General features: G+C 43.1%; 1 protein-coding gene across 2 annotated transcripts in view; it reads right to left on the bottom strand.

Moving 5' to 3' along the window:
* The window catches only part of C1qtnf7 (C1q and TNF related 7), a 101259-nt gene extending 83415 nt beyond the window's left edge, over positions 1-17844 (bottom strand). The window contains exon 1 of one of the 2 annotated variants that reach the window (XM_029477693.1): positions 17652-17844. Coding sequence is in view for 1 of the 2 variants with exons in the window: in XM_021163590.2 (XP_021019249.1) it covers positions 17342-17354 (13 nt within the window). In the remaining variant the exon portion in view is untranslated. Of the gene's footprint in view, positions 1-17341 lie in introns of both variants that reach the window. The other variant, XM_021163590.2, reaches the window with a different exon arrangement.
* Between the last annotated feature and the right edge of the window lie 360 nt (positions 17845-18204).

Below are 18204 nucleotides of genomic sequence, written 5' to 3'. Positions count from 1 at the left end.
CTTCTTCTTCTTCTTCTTCTTCTTCTTCTTCTTCTTCTTCTTCTTCTTCTTCTTCTTCTTCTTCTTCGATAGGGTGGGTCCTACTTCTTAAGTGGCCTTGTCATGCACTTTGATGTTCCTCGGCAAAGAATCTTTCTTTGAAAGGGAAGGAAGGGATTCACAGGATATCTGGACCTAGATAGCAGACTCTAAACATGATGGCTAGCCAACAAAAATTCTCAAGGAGGGCCCAGATATTCTGTCAAGGCTTTGAGCAGTTTGAATGACAACCTGTAAAGTATCTTCCATGCTGAGATTTATTGTTCAGTTCCACAATTCAGTTTCTTATACTGACATTTGTTTCAGTGGTCTAGTGTTCTCTGCATATGGGTTTAGTGCAGGCATGAGACTGTGGTAGAGTATTTTCCTGGAGGTTCCTGAGATTGTCCCATTTCTTTGGGAGGCAGAAAGGAGCTGGGATGCCATGAGTCTCACGATGTCCTACAGAGTTCTCTGTAAGGTAGACTCATCCATCACTCAAATGTTGTTAACATCAGTCTACTTTTACCCATCTCTACCCATCATCATTTTGGCAGAGGCTCCTCCTCACTCTCACTTCTGGGATCAGCAACATAATATTAGCCCTGGACATAATTAAAATATGGAGCTTATTTTTTTTGATAAGCCACAGTAAATCTTTCTTTTTTTCATTCTCTGGTCTCTCTCTAATTGGATAATGAATTGTGGCTCCTTTGTTCATGAGAATCCCAAGTAAGGCAAGTACATAGTGAGCTCTGAATTCTCAGGAACCCTACAAGATTCATTTGCTTTTCCTGCCTGGCTCTGTCTATATTGGTATCCGACCGTGCTCACTCCTCAGCCACCTCCTTGTTTTGAGCAAGATTCTGTCAAGACTGAACCCTTGTCTTTCTATTCCTATTCAATAATGAGCAAACTCGCCCAAGGTCACATGGCTAAGAGTGACAGCAAGTTGAATTCTTGTTCCCTAGCATAGCATTCTTGAATAACTGCTAAGCAATGTGAAAGAACCTTTTGCTTCCAAATTTGAGTCCCAGCTAGGATGCCCCTGGTGCATTAGTCTCTGTAGATTGCACTGTAGAATTCATCAGAGGCTCATGTGCCTGTATGAGTACTCAGAGGGTAAGGCAGAATGACTGCGGAAAACCATTCTTCAAGCACTAGCTGTATTCAAGTGAGGCTTCACATATTGTTTCTGCACTGAGACACATAATTTAAATTTATGTCCTACCGCATTGGGGGAAAGATCTCTTTTTCCTCCAGTCTGCTTTCCCCCTCATCGGCATCTCTCTGTTCACCAAGGTCCTCATGTGTGTTGTGTGGGGCCTCCTTATTGCATGTTCTCCCCCGGAAGACCTTCTGGAATTTATTCAATGTCCTGATGACATTTCCACATCAAAGGCCAAGGGCACTTAGACCCTTCAGCATGAAACACATTTTGCCAAGCTCTGGGTCATTGGCTCATCCTCCAGGCTTTCCTGCGCTCAATGCAGAGCTCAGCAGAGCTGAAAGAACTCAGAGCCTCACCTAGTTCTGACCTCCAGAGAGCATTGGAATGACAGGGAAGGTCCCCATCTGGCCCCAGACTGCAGTACCTCCCCTCCTGCACTGCAGTGGCTTAATCTTCCCAAACTCTGCTTTCCACATGTCTCTCCCTCACACCAGAGCCTTTGATGGCTTCCAATTCTTTTCAGAAGAAAGTCAGAATCACCTCCCCTCCATTTCCATCCTTTCACAATTCAAATCCTTTTTCTAATCTTTTTCTTTCATCTTACAATTTTTCTTTCCAAACATTCCTTTCTGACTAAACAGAGCTACTTGGCCTTCAGGGGAGATACCATAGGCAAGTCTTTCCTTCCCTGTTCCTGATTATATATGTGGGTTTTCTCGTTCCTTTAAAACCCTGTGCACACTTTTCTCCTTTGCCTTGTTTTTCTCCTAGCTGCTAATTTGGGTTTGATGGTGATTAAATGCACACATCAGTCTTCCACAAAAGCTTCACTCACAACCACCTGTGGGCAAGGTCACTGAAACCTGTTACCCTGGCTCTGAATACTAGGATGTGCCTTATGAAAGCTTGATACTCATAGGGGACGTTTGCCTCCAGAGATGGATCTTAGAGATTGTTTCTGGCTTGGTTGCTGTTACCTTCCAAGTCATATTCATGTACGGATCCCAACACAATATGAAACACTAGAGAAGTGCAGCTTATATAGCAATCTCAAGTATGTATTGGTCATGCTGTCTATTCATCTCCCTCAGCTTCTTTTTAGGTAAGAAGTGATGATAAACAACTCTGGGGGCTAATAGCAGGGTGGGGGTAATACTAGTCCAGCATCCAGTTAGAGCTGAGGTCCAACTCCAGGCAGAATGCTGAGCTGGTACCTACTTTCCCCCTTCTCCTTATAACTGTTGCAATAAACTGTGAATATCCTGGACAGCAGCCATGACCAAATTGCCATAAACTCCCTGAACCAATTTGGTCTGAGTCATATGTTCTATCAGAGATGGCTGTATTTATGGACATAAAACATGCCTTCTTTCAAAATCTTGTTAGAATAATTTTTGAAAAAAAAAAAAAAGAAAAGAACAGAAAATGTGAGCTGGAAAGGAAGTAAGTGCTTTATTGGACATTGTGATTTTTTTTCTATCCAAACTGAACAAGCCAACTTATAGTCTTATTAAGAGATTTATACTTGAGGAACCTAAATTTGTTCTGGAGTGAAGTTACAACCCAGTTTCCCCCTTTAAATGTAGCATTAAATTGTGTGTGTGTGTTTTTTTTTTTTATTAAGACGATATAAAGTGCCATTTTCTCCTTCAAGGGGATGTTCCATCAGCCTTTCTCATGAGGGAGAAGTGACATTTTGCTTATTCTCCTCATTGCAGAGGAGAACTCACACAAATCTCGGCATTTTACAGACCAAAGGAGAGCATCTCACTGCCCTGCATTATGTGGCTATTTGGAGCAAATGCTATATTTTTACTAGGTTTAATTCTCTTCTAAGTTAATAGAGCAGAAATCAAAGCTCTGTGGATCACAGACACCTGGAGGCATTAGCAGGAGACTGTGGCTTGCAAATGGACGTTAATCAGTTTTCAGAGCAATCAAAGGCTGTGGAGACTGGGTTTCCTCAAGAGGAGATGGCCAAATGAGCTGGCACACATGATACTTTGGCAGACAGAAGTCAGCAAGGAGTACTTGTCCAGGGAGGAGGAAGGAGCAGATGGTAGAGATGAATGGTGTTTGCAGCAATCATTTCTATCGAACCCTGACTGTCCAGAGCTGAGGGAGCGACATTTCCTGATTAGTGGCAGTTATGGGCAATTTCTATTCTGGCTGCTCCTCTACCAACACCCTGGGCATCTGTGGCATTGATAGCAAAGGCCTCACACCCTTCCACTCTTCTTTGAAATGATTTGGATCTGAAAAGATGGCTATAGCCTTGGGGATATGTTTCTCTTTTATTCTGAGACTCTGGTGTTTGGCACAGCCTTTGGGGCACAGTTGTCAAATTTTTTTCTAGGTTATAAAATGAACACCCAGTTTTGCAGGAATTGAAGCTGTGTTTTACATCCAGACGATCAGGGTCAAAGACAGTAGCTTTAGAGGTTCATTATGACCCAGGCTTGAGTCTTAGTTTGGCTTCTTACTGACTTTAGGCAAGCTCTTGTGCTCTGTGGGTCCTGTCAACTCATCTTGAGTTTGTTCCTTATGTGTAAAATGGAAGGGAATCACTTCACGGAATAATTGTGAAGATAAGGAGAGGTGATGAAGTAACACATTTAACCAGTTTCACAAGTAGCAATTAAAAAGAAATATACAATGAGGTGCGGTGGTTGGAAGCCACTTGGTCACGACCTTCTGATAAATCTATTGGGTAAAGTCAAACAGCATCTCCCTATTTAAAAAAGTTTAACTAGTAAACTTAATGTGATTTGGTTTGACTTATCCTGGTTCAAAAATGCTTAGGCCTTGCCTATTCTAAAAAAATCAATTATATTCTGAAAATGAATTATGTTATTTTTGTTAATTCCTATAGGGCCATTCCCTCATGTCCCTCATTTTGAGGTTGTTGTTGTTGAAAGACAGCAAGGATATCCTTGCTGTAGGCATTTTGTGGTCTTCCTTCCCCACAGCCTAGTTTCCCTTTCTTCAAAGTTCCTAGAAAGGTTCTGCAAGGGCTAAAGTATAATCAGGGCTGTCAAATCCAGGGAGAGTCACGAAGCCTTGGGAACTCAGCGGCTTTCCACACCATTGACTAACACACTCCTTAAATCGGTGATTCTTCATAACGACTGCACTTTAAAGTCACTGGGGGAGCTCTAAAAATTATGCTTGCTTCAGTGCTGCCCCCAGAGCTCTGATGTAATGGTTGTTGGGAGAGCCTGCACTTTAGGGTCTTTCTGAGGCTCCCTTACTCATAGTGCCCACATTGTTGAAGTACGTGACACTGTCAGGCATGCTTTGGCCTGTCACAGGTACCTCAATCTCTTTCAGGATGTCACCTAAGTCAGGCTCAGAATATTGCCTTGTGTAGAGAAGCAGGGAAGGTTTTACAATGAAGTCAGTTTACAGTTGGAATTGTTGCCATGAAATCTACCCAGGTAGGGTTTAATTAGGATGCCCATTATATGTGTGTCCACACTGGGGACATTAGAATGAGAAGGAAAAAGGAAGAGAGGAAAAAAAGGAAGGACAAAGGAAGGAAAGGAACAGAACCTGATGTACCATGATTCAGTCCACACCCTGCTTGCTAATGGTTTCTATTCTAGTCCATTCTCAAGGGTGAAGACAGGATTTTAACAGTAGCTATGGTTTATTTACACTGAACCTTACTATTTGATTGAAACCCTGTTACCCATTGTCTCTGTCTGGACTGGGTGTTTGCAGGTTCTTGACATCTTGTTAAAGAACCGGAGAAGCACACAAAAGCACACAGGATGGAGGGGTTTCATTCCAAAGTGATGTGAAAGTACAGACAGGAAAAAGAGGACAAAGAGCAAGAACGCTTCAAGCACAGTTCCTTCCTCAGTGCCCATGGTTACTGCCAGGGGTTTCTTTGTATGGCTCCAGGAGGAAGAGTTAGTGGTTGGGGCAGAGTATGGATGATATCTGTTTTAACTGGTAGGTTTGAGTTATGTAAGCCATTGGATATGTTTTTCCTAGGATACATCTGATTTTAATATTGTGTAATTATGCATATGTAATCATATGCAAATTATGCATTGGCATAAGATGCTAAATAGAGTTTTTTTTTTCTCTCCAAATGTTTATGCTAAGGATAGTGTTTTCCTGTCTGCACATGCAGCCTAAATTGGTCTAGGTTGGCTTGTCCCACTGCCCTTAGTATCAGGATAAGTTTAGGCCACAAAAGGAATTAGTTTTCTTAAGTGGTGTTGTTGGGGGCATGGCAGCTGTAGCATGACTACATTGCTTTGGAGAAGGGAGGCTTGCAGCTCACTGCAGGTGCTGTCCCATCTGGCTAGGATACTCTTTAGGATATTGTTGGGAGAGTGATGTGCATGTGACTCAAACCAAGCAGGGATCTGGGTTGCTTGTTATTCCTATGCTTGTCGGCTTCACACCTATCGTGAGTCTAACGAATACCCCCTTCCTTGTTTTCTTTACAAAGAGATGCAGATGAAAATCCCATTGACCAGTGATGCTAGCTAGAAAACACAAGAGCCAAACTCACCTCTAGAGCTAGCCCTTACCTTGAAGGCTTTTTAGATTAAGTACCAAGGCATTTGTGGTAAACCCTGGGAGTCACTATCCCGGGAATAAGATATTTAACCTGAAATGGGTCTCAGAGAGTGCAGGTGATAGGCAAGAGGCAAAGAAAGGGTGAAGCACTGGGTGCCTTTGAAGAAAAATGGAAAAGAATCTGAAGAGCTGTCATTCTTTCTTTATCCGATTCTTTCTCCCTTAAGCCCACCCCCCCTGCAGCTGGAACCTGTATCCAGGAAGCTCACTAACCAAAACTTACAAGTCTCCTTTCGCAAGACCATAGCAACAGCATCCACATAAATGGCCTTCATCAGAAGCCTTGTATTTACCATATAGAACAACCTTCCAAACAGGATGTGAATGAGGCTTTAACACAACGAAGCTCTGGGTGTGCAGTGAAAGATTAATGGATTGTTGAAAACAAAATGGAGTTATGGGGAATAATATGTGCTCCAAAAGCAGGGCTGGGTCAAGGCAAAAAGAGAATTCATTTCCTCTCCTTTGGCTCTTCACCCTCCATGCGCCAGAGAATGTGTGGGTCTAAAAATTCACTGGTGGGCTGCCAGGAAGCAGAATTTCATGGTCAATAACTCTAACTAGACTGATCCTTTCGGGTCACATATTTTATTTTTCCTCCTTTTCATGGCTCTGATTTTATGTTTCCATTTCACTTGTTTATTTTGCATATTTCTTTCCCTTCACCTAAAATCACATACAAAAGGACCGACTGGTATTTATGGAATGTTTGCTAGAAACCCCAGTTATCTAGGGATGTAGAAACTGAAGGAGACAGATGCACAAATAAAAATGGAGAGAGAAAGAGAGAGAGAGAGAGAGAGAGAGAGAGAGAGAGAGAGAGAGAGAGAGAGAGAGAGAGAGAGCAGACTAGACGGGGTGTGGGGAAACACAAAAGGAGAGGACTTGGAGAGAAAGGAATGGGAAGAACAGAGAATTTGGGAAGACAAGATGGGTAAACAGAAAGCAGAAAATGAAAGACAGGCACGGTTCAAAGAAGACAGCAGGGAGAGAGCAGTGGAGGAGGCAGCTGTCATACAGTGGCCTGGTTAAGGACCAGAAAAGAGGGAGCTGAAGGGGTAACTGAGTCACTGCAGAGGAGCTAAGGGGTATAGAGACTGACATGGCCAAGCGCAGATGATAGGGTCATCTGATCATAGGCTCCACGGTGTACCCTTTTGGGAACGGGTAGTGAAATATATTTTACATGTAACCCTCTGAGACTTATGACCAAAGATGTGAAGATACTAGAGCCACTGGCAAACAAATTATATATTCATTTATGTGGTTGTCATGACAGTCGTAAGGCTTTGGGTCCTACAGGGGCAGATGTATAGTGTGAGCTGTGGAGTGGTGTTGTGGAATATGGAGGGGCTTTACAGACTGTTGCACTGTCTTTGGGGTGAGTGTATGCTGCAGTGTACGCTGCTGCCGGGAACATCGGCTTATGTGTACATGCTAAATCAGGACTCGATGCTGAGTGGCAAGTGCTCCTGAGATTTCTCACCTGACAGTAAAATAGAACTTTAAAATATTTCTATATAATAGTGAGTTGAACCATATGAAAGTGCTGTTTCTGCAGGTCAAACTTATCACAAGTATTTGTGTGTGCATGTGTTGTATACATTTGTTTTTGTGTGTGTACACATTTTTATGTGTGCATTTGTGTGTGTGTGTGTGTGTGTGTGTGTGTGTGTGTGTGTGTGTGTGTGTGTATGCACATGTATGCTAAAGCATGTGGTCCCTACTCCCTGGGGTCTTTCCTGTACATATATATTTGTTTTTGGCTTCTGCTGTTAATGCCTGTAGATATATAACTGTGGTTGCTAACTCAGAGCATTGCCCAGCAAGCTGGTGTCCTAGTGATATTGTATTTTTGAGAAGTGGTTATATTTTCTTTCATTGATAGAAACAACATGGAAGGAGTTGAGTTGTATATGCAAATAGCAAGCACAAGTCATCCCAAACCAGACATGCATATGTTCTTTTCTCTACAGAGATAACATTAAAAAACCCAAACGTCACATAGGACTGACCTCTGTTTACTATGGCTTTTTAAAGCTATACGTACATATATATGATAGTATAATAGATACATTAGTTATAATGTATCAATATATAGTTTAATTGATACATTTTAGGTATAATAGGAAGTTGAAGGCATTAATAATAATAAGCAACAATGTTAAAAAATTAAACTATAATAAATATGTGCACTCTGGGATCAGTATCAAGTAAAATAGGGTTATGTGAAAGTGTACACTACCGAGTCAGAAGACTCAGCTTGATCACTGGAAAGGCTAGCAAGTGACCAGGACATAGGTAGCACACAAGGAAGGGATACTCTGGAGAACGGACAGATCCATGTCCCAGGGAGGAGAGTGCAGGATGCTGTGAGGTTTACTATACTACTCTGAATGTGTAACTTAAAACATAAATTATTTACTTATGGAACTTGCTGTTTAATCTTCTCAGACTATGGATGAGTGCTGAAAGCAACTGTTCTACCATGACACCATAGCAAGTGAGACTGTGGATAAATGCGCATAACATAATGAGAGCAAGTCATGGCCAGGCAGCCTGGAATGTGCTTCTCATGGTGTCCACATGGTCATGGAAATATGTCCAGCTTGGCTGCAGTTATCTTCCTTGACATGTTTACACTCTTACACAAGTCTCTTCCAGAGCCCCTGGTTTGCTGGGTTTCTCTTACTTGCATTTTGTTTGTATTCATTAAATTAAGTGTTAATTTGTTCAGAGGGAAGAAAGCCACCATTCTTAGTTGTTTTTTTTTTCTAATGAGATTATTGGTGCAAATTTAGCATTATTAGAAATTGGATCTTTGAGTCACAGAGCTTAACATATTCCCTGTTCTGTGGGTGCCAGACAGTATCCTGAGTGGTAGTTAGGCATACCCTGAGAAACATCTGATTTTCCATTTAAGATCACTAATTGATACCCTCCATTCTTCCTTCTCTCCCTCCTTCCCTCTCTCCCCTGGTCTTCCCCTGCCTTACTTTATTTTTTTTTCAGGGCAAGCCATTAAGTAATCTCCATACCTCAGGACTTGGAAATGGATTTGACATGTATATGGATTATCATCCAAACAGGATCTGGAACCACCTCTGGGATAAGCCTATAAGAACATCTGTGAAGGATGATCTTGGTTAGGATGATTGAGATAGGAAAACAAACCGTAAAAGTGGGCCCTGTTCCCTGGACTTGGGTCCTGGACTTGGGTCCTGGACTGAGCAAAAGGGAGAAGGCTAGTTGAGCATAAGCAACTGTTGTTCTCTCTTTCCTGACTGTAGATGCACAGTGACCTGCTGCTTCAGGCTCCTGCTGTCTTGACTTCACAATCATGACTCACTGTCCTCTTGAACTATGAGACAAAACCAACTTTCCTTCCTTAAGTTGCTTCTGTCAAGATACTTGCATCATAGTAACAAAAAAAAGTAAACATTATGATGGGAGATGTGGAGGTCATTTGAAACCTGGGGTCAAGCCTGGATTCTGTGTCAAGGGAGCACACACACACACACACACGCACACGCACACGCACACGCACACACATGCACACACACACCTACCTTAACTTTACAGAGCACAGAGAAACATTCTTCCCATCAATGGATATCCTAGAGAGTTGGAAGAAGGCAGGCAGAGGAAAGAGGACTTTCCCTTGCTATGTATGAAGGCAGAAGGACAGCCGTAAGCCCTCACTAACACCCAGATTCTGATACAATGAAGAACTTTCTAGTGATCTGGAGATGATTTTACTAGGCATCAGCATTTTGCACCTGCTGGTATTAAAGCTGAAAGTAAAGTGTACATCTTGGATGGAGTTAAAAAGTCCATTTGGAGAGTGTTCACGCTTGGCCTCAGGGGCAAATGTAGAACAAACAAACAGATGGTGTATTCAAGGACATGCTATGCAAATTTCTTCAAGAAGCAAGAGTTTTACATTACCTCTCCTGATTACATTGGAATTATATGAAGTTGCAATTCTTTGGTAGGCAATAAGATGGCTTGATATAATTTATTACTGGAAATGGACTCAGACTCTTCAGACCTTAGTTAGTATAGGTCTGCCTTAGGAACCAAGGGCTGGGTGCTCACAAGGGTGGGGTTTATTGAGGAGGGTGGAAGGCATATGGCTGACAAGGAGGGTGCTCAAGAAATAGAAGCTCATAGCTTCCATGCCAATACCCTTGGTACTGCTATGACAGAATACTGGAGATTGGACAATTTACAAGTAATAAACATTAAGTTCTGGAGGCTGGATCAAAGAGCCCTACTCTCATACGGAAGGGCCTTGATGATGTTTCATCTTGTTTAGAAAGCAACAGGATATGAGCACATATGCACAACAGAATTTATCACAAGGAGAGCCTGTGCAGAGGGCATCAATACACTCAATGCAGTGGAGTCCACATGACCTACTGCCTCCCATTAAGCTCTGCCTCCAAGCACTGTTGAATGGGACTTCAGCTTTCAATACCTACATTTGGGGAATGAATTAAAGATACAACATCCTCTAAATTCACACACAGAAACATGATCTATTTATTGTAGAGTGTACAAGGAAACAGCAGTGATCCCGGAAACTGATGGAATGCCTTGGTAAGCAAGTTGATGCCAAACTAGGTTAATGTCAAACTAGAGTTCAGAATGGAATGAAATATAAATTACTCCATAAAGTCTTATGTCAATATGTTAATGAAGAAAACCCACAATACTCTAAATTTTTTTTCTCAAATTTAAGGGGATAAGCTATTTGGAGGATGTTGGCCATTAGCTATAGCAAATAGTGTTTTAATGACTGCTCTTGAATTTTTTCTGAGACCATCTGGTAGCAATGTGTTTTAGGGCGACAGTATCAGCCCTGCCTTTGCATTACTGGTAGAATGCAGAGGCTCAACGCTGCATCAGGCTGATGCTTTTCTGTGAGTTAGCTGTTTATTAGTTAGAAGGTAGTTTCTTCTCCTGAGTTACAGGCAGAAGACAGAAGAGTGGATGAGAATTTGGTCTTTTTTCCAACTGTGCATGGAATAATGTCCTTTATCTTATTGTACTCTCTTCCATAGGAATGGGTCATCCATCTGCCATCATACAGGTGAGCTAGGAGGCAGGGTAGTAAGCCATTTTGGATGCTTCTTAGCACACTAATTAGAGAGTTTATATTGATAGAAGAGCTCCACTTAAATGTATTTTAGAAACTATGGAGATGGCCCAGTGGTCACAAACACTGACTGCTCTTCTAGAGGACCAGGGTTCCATTTATATCAACATACAACTGCTTGAAACTCCAATACCAGGGGACCCAATGGCTCCAGAGGCATGCCCCTGGTGCACAGACACACATCTGGGCAAAACATCTATACACATAAAACAAAATAATAACACATTTCATTTCAATTGGAGTTAGTTACTGAAGGATTATCTAAGGTCAGAGTTCTGCATTACTAAACAAAACATAAGGTATTTCTTCTGGGAGACTGTGGGGGCAGAGTAGAAAGTATGTGGCTACTTTTGGAGACAGACGTGAGTGGAAACACCTAGTTCATGGATTGGAGAAATGGCTTAGTTGGTGAGGTGCCTGCCGTGCAGACAAGGGGACCTGAGTTCTAACTCTGGCATCCACCCATGTTTATAAATCTGGAAATGATGTTGAGTGAGCATGATGGTGTGCTCGTGAAATCCCGATGCTGAGGAGGCAGAGACGGATCCTTGAAGTGCAGTGGGCAACCTCTCTAGCCTCCTTAGGCCAACGAGAGACCCTTTCTCAAAGAAAATAAAAGTGAATGTCTTCTCAGAAACAATATCCAAGTTGTCCTCTGGCCTCCAAAAGCACATGCGCATGCACACACATGCATACGTGTGCATGTGCATACTACCTAAAGGTCCTGAGGCAAGTCTTTTACCTTTCCGTACCGATAAACGAGGGTGATGTTACAACAGTACGGGTGCAAGGGCTGGCTGTGTAGCAGGCACATAAGAAAAGAGCACCATTAATGTGAGCACGGTAAATACTTCCTTAGGGGAAGCTTGTGACTTTGAAGAATTTGTTTTATTAACCAGTGGGGTGGTACATCTGGTGGTTATTTAGTATCTAAAGGTCACAGGAAAGAATGGCTTCCCGAAGGGTTAATTTATGGGCTGCTCTTCGTCTCCACCACACCGTTTCAAGGATGTGGCCAGATTGTTTGCGCTTCCTTGTTTCAAGGAAAGAGAAAATTTTACCATCCTTTTCAGAGACTTCCAGCTTCACAAGGACAACACCAAGCAACTTTCAAAACTGCAAAGGCAAATGAGCCCTTGTGGGGCTCCAACACTCTACAGAGAACTCCAGGTAACTGAGGAAAGCTGAGATCAGGAGAAGTGCTCCTCCCTAGAGCCTAACACTGAACAGTTGTCCAGGGCCAAATGGTCAGCCTTGAAAACATACATACAAGTAGTAGTATTATATAACACTCAACAGGTCATATTTAAAAATATATATGTGGGCCGGAGAGATGGCTCAGTGGTTAAGAGCACCGACTGCTCTTCCGAAGGTCCTGACAAATCCCAGCAACCACATGGTGGCTCACAACCATCCGTAATGAGATCTGACGCTCTCTTCTGGTGCATCTGAAGACAGCTACAGTGTACTTAGATATAATAATAAATAAATCTTTAAGAAAATAATATATATGTGTATATACAAATACATGATGTGGCACACAGTAACAGTTAATGAGAAAAGGAGGCCATGAATTTGAAGGAGAGGGGCATATGGGAAGGACTTGGAGGGAGGAAAGGAAGGGAAAAATGTAATTAAATCACCATCTCAAAAAAAAAAAGTATATATGTGGGAGGGGAAGGGAAAGAGTTTAGATGAAAGGTTTTCCCAGATCTGCCAGACTTGGGTTGAAGAGTCTATAAGGACTCAATGTGTCTATCCAGCACTGTTTGTCATATCTCCATGCCCAGGGATGCCTAGTAATGCTCAGATCCTAGGCTTCCCCATCTTTTCAATGATTCCTGGTCCCCAGCCAGGGTTTGGAAGTGTGATTCAAAGGCCTAAGGGACATGCAGTCAATGAGAGCTGTCTTAACCGGTGTGAACGAGGTTTGCCGGAGATCGGTGCTTGATCCTGGTGCTGCAGATGGTGGAGTTGGCAGCACCAATAATGTTCTAAGTTCAGGCCTTGTTGGTGTGGAATTTTGGACTCAGATTTCAGTTGAATTAAAGACAGGATGGGAATGTGACATTTCTTGCAGACCACTGCTTGTAAATTAAGATTGTGTTTTGTGCCATTTTTAAGGCCCTGGGGAATCCAGGGGAATTAATTCCTGACCTCTGAATGCCATCACCTGGGGTACTGGACACTGTAGAGGCTTATAAAGCAACTCCTGTGCAGATCAAACTCAGAGAGTGTGGTACAAACTGCTGTCAGAATCCTCAGACATAAGAGAGTTTATTTTTGCAAAAGGCAGGCAGCCAGGAGGCAGGACTTTAGTCCCTCTTGAAGGGATATATTAAAACAACGCCCCCCCCCCCATTGCATGCCAATACCATTATTATGTAATCACCATAGCTATACACTCATAAAACTTTTGTAGAGTCAAAGGTTGTTTTGGAAATGTGCCTGCTTGATATGAGGTAAGTCTGGAACCCAGTGATGGAAGAGGGAACTGTATCGTTCACGATTTCCATGAAACTGCTTAGAATGTCATCTTCGTGAGTGTGGACTGGGAGGGCTTTCTGGGGCCAACCTGCCCCTCCGACACTCCTCATTCTTTACCCCGGTCCACTATACTGGAATTGAGGAGGACCACAGGGAGGGTGGATCAGTGAAGCCTGAGGGTTGCTTTGGACTCTGTAGACTGGGCCTAGTGTACCCTTCTTCACATAATGTCTGCAAGAGCTTCCACCACTGATGTCTCACTGCCTAGCTCCTAGCAAGGTTTTCTCTCTGTTATTATCACATTGCTTTCTTATTTGCAAACATTTAATGGTTATTCCATGAAACAAAACACCACCACCAACAACAACATTCAAACCTTGTGTTCTGGCATTCAAGATTCGCTGTGACTGCAACCTAGTGTCTGCAGCTCATCTTTCCCTGGTACTCTACTCTCTGTGGTTGTACTTCCATCTGTCAGGACTGCTCTCCTGCTACTCCTCAGTTCTCTCCTGGACTGTTAGTGTCCAATGCCCCGCCCACAGGTCTTCACTCTCTAGGGATTGTATTGCATGCTCTCTGATTTGTGGACTCTTTCCTGGCCAGGGACCCATGGCATCAGATGAAGTTCTGTTTGCAGACCCACCGCCCTTCCTTTAGCACTTAGACTCTGAAAGATATGTTACACCTGTTCTGTAGGATCAGGAGTGATTGTCTGCATAAGCCAGACATTAAGGAACATGGCTGGCTCATCTGATTATTGGGATCTATTTTTATTGAAGTTTCATTTATTTGGAATCTCTTCTGCATTCAGGAGGTAGAGACTGACGCTCCCAGTGGTCACTTACTGAAAGCATTTTTACTTTTCTGCCCCTTTTCCTTCTAAAAGTTGAAATTGGATATTATAAATCAATTTTCTTGGATGTGAGTTGGATCTCGGAAGGTGGTGTGCTCCTGAAGGGAGCAGCCTGTGAAGTGGCCGGTGGAAACCGGTACATTTCTATTAAGTCTTAGGAAAGCTCATGCGGTGTAAGGACACTTGTCCTCAGCTCATTAGCTTTCCAGCATGCGTTCATGCTTGCGTTTTTGAAGTTCAGAAAACATTAGATTGTAATGATCCCACTTGTGGTGAGTCAGAAAACATGCGGATCAGCTAAAATAGGAAGAGGTCCTGCAGGAAACCTAACTCGGAATTGCTGATCATAGCTGGCATTATCAAGCCTAGACCCTCATGAGGACTCTCTGAGGCCATCCTCAGAATGACCTCTGAAGATGAATATTATTTATTATTCTCATCTAACATGTGAAGACCCCGATATTTGAATCTGTCCAAGTTCATACACAGGGTGCAGGCTGGGAGTCGATGTCCAACATCTGTGAAGTTGAAACCAAATGCCCTACTTCACTGTGGTCCATAGCTTTCCACATTCCCAAAGTTGCCTGACCAGACAATACTCTGGACTAATACCCAGAAAATACTCTAGCTAGTACTCTACCTAACACCAGTAAAACCTTTTGCCTTGGAACTCACTCTGAGAAACGGATTTACCATCCACATATTTCCCCATTGGAAAGCTGGGGTAGCCTTTATACCTCTCTGACAGGGTGCACCATCTTTCTTTGACTTTGGAGGCTCCAAAGGCTGCTCTATATGACTCTATCTCTGACCCAAGTGGACTGCTGTACAAGATACTTCTTGGCGTTCTCCTATTGTTTACACTGATGCTAATTTTAAGATAGCTTTTAGTGTCTGGCACACAGTGGGGCCTCTGGGAAGGCTTGTTGGAGAACATGGAATTACTTCTCTAGTCCTTCAGCCATTGATTACTAAGCTTGTCTTGTCAAGTCTGGACTACTAACATGAGGCCGAATCTGTATCCCCACAAACGTGGCTAAGCCTGGTTCATACCAAAGCAGGTCAGACAGGTAGCTGGTGTCCTCCTGGCAGTTTAGTAGTTAGCCTTATCCCCACCTATACCTCAGTTCCTGCAAGAGGCTGTTTCTCTTTCCCAGATTCTGTAACAAGAACACAGATAACCTTGGGTTTCTCTCATCAAGACGCTTTTGGAGACAACCCTGACTAGCTGCTTCCACGGCATCATCCGTGTTTCATCCTAAAGCCCCTGTGGCTGAGTCTCGGATGAGTCAGCTGGCTTGGGGGATTTTTGTTAGCAACCCTGATTGCCTTTGTTTTCATCTTCTAGGGTGCGCATTGGGGTGGGGGTGTGCTCGTTGGGTCCTGGGGTGGGGTCTGGCAAGTTTGGCTTCTAGTAATGCTGGCAGCCTCTGTGGGAGCCCGTGATGGGAAGTCACGTCATGCCATACTGCGCATTTTTAGGCCACACCCATCCCCAGGGTCCACTCAGGCGCCATGCAAGCGCTGGCCATCCAGCTCTCGAAGCTGCCGGCGATGAGGTCATGGGTGGGGTACTGGAGACCCCCTCCAGATAGGGTGGGGGCTTCCTCTACAGCCCAAGAGTGGACCAGAAGGACTGGGAGAGAGGCTGTGGCAACAGTTTTGCCTGTCTGAACCTCTGCTTCCTCGTAGTGGTCTGTAGGCTGGTGTGGGTAGAATAGAGGCAGAAACAGACAGCAGGGAAGAGATGGAAGGGAGGTGTCTATGAATTAGCTACTTACCCCACTAGTTACGGGTGGAGGGAGGGAGCTAACAAATGCTGTCCCTCGACTACTTTGACAGGAGCTAATATTCACCTTTTTGCTTTTTATACAGTGTTGCCTTTACTCTGACCTTAATCACCAAGACCCCAAGGCAAGGGAAGCCACAGCAATCTTCATTATGTAACTAGACTTTGATGCAGAAGGAAAAAATAACAAGACAGTAAAGTGCTTTCATAGCTGGAGACGGCGACTGCAGCAATACCTCCCGACCCTCCCAGACCTAACTGCCGTAATTGCCAATATTTCTAAACCAGTGGGCCTTGCAGACTGAGGTCACCTCCAAGTCCCAACCATCCCAGCTCAATCAAATCTACAGTTCTTAAACTTCTGCCGGCAAGCACATACATAAGGGTGCACACGGAGCAATGGATGCAGGGCTCAGCTAGAAATTTTAGCCTGCAAAATCCCTCTTCTGATCTCAGTGAATATCTGGCGATTTTTCTTCTTTGCACCTGGGATTCTGCCTTGAAAAAATAGGAACTCACTGACAACAGAGTTTCTTCCGGAAATAGAAAGTGGCACAGAATGTTCACATGCCCCTCCACCCCAGGATGCTTCTTAGATGACCAACACATAGAAAAACATGAGAGCTATCTGAAGGCACAAGTCAGTCACTCTTCTCAGATAAGGACACCCTCGGCCGACTATGACTTATGCTAAAAATGCCATGTTCAACCATTTTGTTTTGTTTTAGCCTCCAGGGAGATAAAATTAATATTATTAACATCTTCGTAGGTTCTTATAAGAAAGAGTCAAGTGGCTTACTTAACTCTAAGGAAACATATTCCACAAAGCAGTAAGTCCCAGTAACCACGACTGAGAGACATTTTAGGATGTTACCACAATCTATGAGAAATTTTTCCGAGTTCTACGACTCTCAGCTCTGGAAGTCAAGTCTTGTAGAACAAATAAATACTGAGATTAGACCATACATTAGCCCACTGCCCACAGAACAGCTTATGATCAAAGACTGGAGTTTTCAGAGAGCCCTCCGACCTTTTCTAAGAGAAACAGCATTTCCATACATAGACGCTTACTACATCAAGCGGAACAGAAAGTAGGAGAGACACCGCTGTTGAGTCCATTCTCTGATTTATCATTTGTTGACATTCTATCCACACATCTCTCCATCTCCTTACAAGTAGCTGTCTGTGGTTCTTCCTGCAAATATTTTGATAAAGTTCAAACAGAAGGGGGAAAGAGAAAGGCTGTAGTGAAAAACAGTAACTTACCTTTCCTGGGCATTGCTGGGTTCAGATGTCCTCCCCAAACATGAGACTTCCTTGCTTTGACACTCCCATGAATTTAGAAACCATTAAAAAATATTCAGAGCAGAAATATGGTTATTACCCAAGCTGCTCCACAACAATGCAGAGAAGTGTCTTGAAGAAAAATAAAGGATGTGTGCGGAGCGCGAGCTCATGCTGTCGTACGAAGTTCTGCAACCGTCTTTCTCAGTTTAAACAACCTCCCACTCCTTCTCCCAGGCACTTGCCAACTTCTATAATTTAAAGCAACTGCGATCCTTCCCATAATACTCACATTTCAAAGAGTTTACTATATACACTCGTTAGGAATGAGGAGGAGTGGGCAAGGTTCTTCTGCAAACCCCAGACGGAGGCAGATGTGAAGCAAGGGTCTCAGGTATCTGGAGGATTTCCCGTCTCTCTGCAGCCATCGCTGTTTGCACTGTGTGGATTTGAGTCCCTGAAGCCTTTTCAAGTAGTATCTAGAGACTGACGGGCATCATTTCCTGAAGCACTCAGGAAAGTTTATCTGGCAAGTTAGGAAAAGGGCTAAACCAGTGGAATTGTGTCAGCAGGAATGTTTGTGATTTCACCTTAATTTATCACAATGTCTTCATGAAACAGGAAAATACTTAAGATGATGTTATTTACATTAGTCTTGTTTAAGCATTAGTCCACATGTGTGCTGTAAATCTAGGGAGGACACATACTTTGCAAATTATGTCTATGTAATTGAGTAAACCTTCTGATATTTTAGCCTGTGATCAGAATAAATTTTCTGGCATTTTAGTTGGTGATTATATTTTTACATTTTACTATCCAGTTCTTCCCACTGTCAACACACACAC

The sequence above is a fragment of the Mus caroli genome, chromosome 5 (genome assembly GCF_900094665.2).
Source record: "Mus caroli chromosome 5, CAROLI_EIJ_v1.1, whole genome shotgun sequence".
NCBI classification, from domain to species: domain Eukaryota; kingdom Metazoa; phylum Chordata; class Mammalia; order Rodentia; family Muridae; genus Mus; species Mus caroli.
The sequence above is the reverse complement of the archived record's forward strand: the minus strand, read 5'-3'. Positions and strand labels throughout refer to the sequence as shown.